Genomic DNA, 5,523 nt, shown 5'->3' with positions numbered 1-5,523 from the left:
GGGGTTACTGCTACGTACTGGGGGTTCCTGCTACGGACTGGGGGTTAGTATACCTAGAACACCGGAAGTATTAAGCTTAGCAATGATGACCATGAAAGCAGCGCTTCTGGTGCTTTATAATAGGACCGGACGACAGGCTCGAGAAATAACCAGCCTGCCAACACGGGAGGCCAGATATGGAACTAGGTTCAAGGTCCTCCTTACCAGGCTCCTCCCCAGGATCCTCACAGGCATCCTCCTCGGGATCCCATTCGGAGTTCTCCCTAGAATCAGTTATCAGCTGATTGGCTGAGTTAAGCTGAGGTTTTAAATAGGCTATACTATTAAAGGGTCGTATTGACGTTATATCTTGAGGAACAGGTTTACAGTTTCAGGATCAAGTTTTAGGGTCAAGTCTGGATGGCCATTCGGCCGAAGAAAACGAACATCTATTCCCTCTCTACAATACCACGAAACCAATTATCTAGCTCATCAAAGTCTTTCCCTTCCTTAAGTAGCTAGTAATGAACGAGTTAAGGCGGGTTACCACCCTCCGTCAGTGGGTAGAACGGTTCTGAAGAATCTTCTGAGCCTAATACCTTCCCAACCGACCAGTGAGAAGAATCATCCTTCTCTAACTCCTCTAGTAACGGAAGGAGCTCCTATACCATCCACTGAGGCTCCCTTCTGTTACTATTATAGGGTCTAAGATTTTGGCTAAGCCTGCGTATCTGATCGGAAAGGTAGGTCTGCCGAACAACGCAGGTCTAGCTCATTAATGTTATAACGTTGACGACGGTACCCCCTAGCTCAGGGCGGATCTGGAAAAGGAAGGCCGGAGTCCATTTTTCGTCTTCGAGGGCCCGGTAAAATGTACTTGAGAACCATGTTACCCTCCTGACCAAGCCCTTGCTTCGATGGCTCTTGGTAAACGCAAATAGAGAAGAGTCGCAGGGGTATGGAAGGATCCACCGTGTCAGAAGAACGAGGCCGACCAGGCCGTCAAACCAGGTCTGTGCAGCCTGGTCGCCGAGAAAGTGGGAAATCATCGTAAAGATGCGCTGTGTTGCGACGTGGAAGTTAGAGGCAGACCAACCTCTACGTTGCTTCCTGTCACGCCATTTAAAGAGGTAGTTGATAACTTCCCGAGGGTCGGTGTAATGCATTTTGTTACCGGTGGCAAGGTGAGGGCCGTAGCGGTCTTCTCCCGGGCCCCCAAGGCTACGGTCGTAAAAGAGGGGGTACATCTCGTCCCAAGTAAAAATAGGGGGGTTGTCGGTAGAGTGGGTAGTGGTTGTAGCAGGTGTAAGCTCCTCGTACTTCTTGTTTTGTGCGAGGACTTCCTGCCAGACGTCGAGGTCGAACTGTCGGAGAACGAGGCAATGGAGGTAGTCGAGCCATACTTCTCGGGCGCGTGGGTGGCGATTTTGCAGTTCGTAATCTTGGAACCAAGTCTGGGCCTGGAGAAGCTGAGCCTGTACGTGGCGGATACTACGGATAGCACGGCGCCGTCTGTAGTACTCTGCGTGGAGGAAGAGGTTGCTAACTAGAAGCTGGCGGGTAATGGGCCCTTGGAAGCGCTAGAACTCCTACTAGAACAGCCCTGGTGCCCACCAGCCAAAGCCATGCCACCTCATCGAATGAGACATAGCAAGGCCCCTCCGCTGGCGCTCGCGTACTTGGGGGTTGTTATCGCCTATCGTACCGTGTTAGGGATCGAGGTTGCCATCTTCTACGTCTTGAGCAATGACTTCGGGGGGGGTCCATTCCCTTTATGTCCACTGGTTGCCAAAAAGCAGGGGCTCCTTATAAATAGCATTACTACTATAACAATACCGTAAGCCACGGAGAGCGATGACCATCGGGACCGATTCTGCAAGGGAGAACATTGGTCCGCAACGGCCAAGGATATATTCGAAGAGGAGACAATGGCGGTTGATCTGGCCACGAAGAAAGTATAATACGTCGGCAGTAGGGATAGTAAACCAGGGTTGTGGCCGAGGGTCGTTTCTAGAAAAAGGGTCGACGGAGTCCCATCCGGCCTAGATAAGGCGGAAAAGCGAGAGGGAGATACGGTACTCTTCACGGACACCGAAAGACCGGTTGGTACACTCCTAAAGGTTAAGGGCAGCACGTCTCTTTGCCATTAGGTAACCCTTCTTAAGGGCAGCCTGGTCGGCAATGGTTGCACGCCCAGCTTGGCGAAGCGAGCGAAGGTAAAGAGGGTCGATTGCAAGGTTTTCGTATACCGGGGGCTAGAGGGCGTATACTTTCTGGGCATCGAATGGCGCTTTGATGAGGTTGTAATACTAAGAGTAGACGAGGCTACTAGCGAAATCTGCACTAGTAGGGGCTGAAGTAATTGTGATGCTCCCGACTTCGTCTATCATCGCCTATGTGTAATACGCTACTTGGGGTTTACGGAAGCTAGCTAGTTCGATCTTGCGGCGCTTTGGGTGGTTAAAGAGGGTACGACCACGTAAGATATTGTATTCTACCTAATCATCACGGTCTGGTAGGTCTTCCGATGCCGGGGCCGGGCCTTGCTCTGGGGCCGGGCCTTGCTGTGGGGCCGGGCTAATCGAGGGAGCGTTCTGAGGGGCTGCTAGGGCCGGGCCTTGCTATGGGGCCGGGGTAATCGAGGGAGTGTTCTGAGGGGCTGCTAGGGCCGGGCCTTGCTATAGGGCCGGGCTAATCGAGGGAGCGTTCTGAGGGGCTGCCGGGGCCGGGCCTTGCTGTGGGGCCGGGCTAATCGAGGGAGCGTTCTGGGGGGCTGCTGGGGCTTGCTGTGGGGCCGGGCTAATCGAGGGAGCGTTCTGAGGGGCTGCCGGGGCCGGCCTTTGCTATGGGGCCGGGCTTGGCGAGGGAGCGTTCTAAGGGGCTGCCGGGCCCGGCCTTTGCTGTGGGGCCGGGCTTGGCGAGGGAGCGTTCTGAGGGGCTGCCGGGCCCGGCCTTTGCTATAGGGCCGGGCTTGGCGAGGGGTTGTTTTGTAGGGCTATATCCGGCCGACGGCCAGACGGCGTAATGCTCCGAGTCCTATGATTGTCGTAGTTGCGATTGGTTCTATTACTCGGGGGTACGTGCTTTGCTAGCCACTGCTCCCGGTCATCGACGGCTGCTTGAAGGCAGCAGTTCCGGTAGAGAAAAGTCTATATAGGTTAGGTGCCACTGTCGTAGGGGAGTCTGGTTAGCTTTGTAGTTACCTGCTTGCCAAGGTCGACAAAAACACGGGTAGGGTCAAGGAAATTGTCGTCGAAACATCTTTCCCAGTGCTCGAGAAACTTCTGGCTAACTGATAGGAAGGACGAGTCGTAGGGGGTTCCACCATCGGGGGTTCTAGAGCCCATAAATTGGAGCTTTGTGTTCTTGTAGGCAAAGTAGAAAACAAAGTCGCCAAAGAGTTCTTCGCATTCAGGGTTGTCCTATATCTTACGAGAGATTATGTCGGTCAATCGTTGGGTCGTATGAGCGCTGAGGTAGTGGCCGACAATCTGGCGCCGTGGGTTTATGTTATCGCTACTTGAAAACCGTGCTGCTTGTTCGGTAGGTGCAGAGGTCAAGTAGGCTACTGCCTGTCGTAACTATAGGAGGTATTGTATGATGTTAGAGTCTAGGATAGGTTGCCCATTGTCCCCAAGTATACTTGTCGCCTCAACAATTGCTGGTATAAGTACTACATCGGTCCAGAGGGAGAACTGCTCGGCTGATAGAATGGTGAGGTCAAGAGGCTTGGCCTGCCTGGTAACATCCTTGAAGAGCCGAGGAAAGAAGATATAAGCCGTCATTGCCTCCCAACCACCGACTTGTCCAAAGGCGTAATGTGGGATCGTATAGAGTAGGACAGATCGCCACTGTCGATCTGCGGAAGTAGTATCTGGGGGAACTAAGAGGCCGAGGTGGACATTGGTAGTGACGTTGAAGTTGGTGTACATGTCGGGGAACCATCGGATTCCCTGGCGGCAGGCTGTAAGGGTCTTTCCAAATGCACAGACACTGTCTATATCGAATGATATAAGGCAGGGCTGGCTAGGCTGGGTCGTTTGGCTGTGATGAGTCGACATGCAGAGGCGGGGTGGGGTCGAGTTTGGGATTGAAGAATTGTAGCCCTCAAAGGCAATACGGCAGTCGAGGTTAGGTAGGTAATCCTGGAGACCAAGGCGGTTCGAATCCAGAACATTAGGGAGGGTTAGAGGCTCAGGGTCGACCTGGGGAGAGAATTCAGAAGTCCTGTTTGGCCGGCTCCATAGGACGTTTGCGATATCCCGAATTGATCCACAATAAGGCGAAACGCCGTCCTTGTTATGTAAAGCCAGGTGCTCTGGAGTAAGCCCGTCGGTTGCTAGGTGATGCTGCCGAGAACATGATGGGAACTGCTTCAGGCGTTGGATAAGAAATAGATGGAGTGGCTCAGGGTCGTTAACGGTTGCCTCGGAAGCTGGGTTACTAGGGTCTGGTGCTTGGTTACGAGGAGAAGGGGTTGGTATATGTTGTCTGGGGGTTCTAGGGTCGAGTCTTGGTGCTGGGTTTGGTGTATGGGTTTCTAGAGGGCTACTACTAGCTGGTAGGGGTGATTGAAGTATACTAAGTGACCCCGAGGCGCTCCCGATGTCAACAGGCGGGTCGGATTAGGTAGCGTTTATAGGCTCTTGCGACGCCTGAGTTCTGGGGGGTGGTGGTGATGAAAACATGGTCCGGATGTCCTAAGTACCCTTTGCTACTTTCTGGAGTACTATTAACGGGCGTTTGCTTGGTCCTGGTGTTGGTAGAGTTTCGGATGCTGGTGGTTGTAGAGAGGTGTTTGTAATCTGAAGTTGTTGCTCGACAAGGTATACAAGTTCATCGTCTCTGGTCTGGCGTTCGTCGAGTTGGGTTACAAGAGAGGTAGGGTCTGGTTCGTTGGGGAAGAGATCGTCAAGATAGAGGTCGCTAAGATCTCTACCTCCAAGGAGGTCCTCGAGTTGGGGTCTGGGTTGTAGTTGGGAAGGTTGAGGTTGTTGGGCCTGGGCCCTAAACTGTGCGAGGAATTGTGGGTGGATTGGTGCCTAATATATTTAAGTTAGTTAGGGTCAAGTTGATATTGTTAGATAGATTAGTTAACTTATAGAGGATGTTATCAGGGCCTGAATTTCTTCGCCTTCATCTTCTTATTGTCCTGAGGTTATATCACGGAAGCCAAAGGGCGTAAATAGTAGTTCAGGAGGGGTTGGTGTAAGGTCAGGCCTCTGTGGTATCGGAAGCTGGATCTCGTTGATGGCGAGCCCGATAGCTGGGTTGGTCTGGTTGACCTGTGTTTGGGGTGGGACAGGTTGGTAGTAGACGATCTAAAGCCTATCCGTAGGGGCTGGGGGAGGTCTTTGATGACGACGCTGCTTAGCAGCCCGGAACTGCGTATGACGGGCCGCTTGACGTTCCTCTATAGTTGCATATTTAGGGCGGCGACCCATCTTGATGCTGATTTATTGCAATGTTTGGTTGTTTCGAGATACTTCTGTTGGAACTACGGTATAGAAGATGCCGGAGATAGTAGAGTTTAAAGAGCAATTT

At 52.5% G+C, this 5,523-nt stretch overlaps 2 protein-coding genes across 2 annotated transcripts; both read right to left on the bottom strand.

Moving 5' to 3' along the window:
• Positions 1–519: 519 nt before the first annotated feature.
• P884DRAFT_319465 (uncharacterized protein) lies at positions 520–1,532 on the bottom strand (the record flags this gene model as incomplete). Its single annotated transcript, XM_069445358.1, has 1 exon — positions 520–1,532. A coding segment is annotated over one exon (786 nt), but the record flags the coding sequence as incomplete, so codon positions are not given.
• A 1,246-nt stretch (positions 1,533–2,778) lies between these two features.
• On the bottom strand, positions 2,779–3,911 carry P884DRAFT_273371 (uncharacterized protein; the record flags this gene model as incomplete). Its single annotated transcript, XM_069442583.1, has 5 exons — positions 2,779–3,015; positions 3,060–3,128; positions 3,183–3,382; positions 3,413–3,560; positions 3,654–3,911. The coding sequence occupies 5 exons, from the start codon at positions 3,909–3,911 to the stop codon at positions 2,779–2,781; spliced, it is 912 nt and encodes a 303-aa protein (XP_069293509.1).
• Between the last annotated feature and the right edge of the window lie 1,612 nt (positions 3,912–5,523).

Source organism: Thermothelomyces heterothallicus (assembly GCF_042370625.1).
Source record: "Thermothelomyces heterothallicus CBS 202.75 unplaced genomic scaffold P884_scaffold_41, whole genome shotgun sequence".
Classification (NCBI taxonomy): domain Eukaryota; kingdom Fungi; phylum Ascomycota; class Sordariomycetes; order Sordariales; family Chaetomiaceae; genus Thermothelomyces; species Thermothelomyces heterothallicus.
This window is presented reverse-complemented; position numbering and strand designations above follow the sequence as displayed.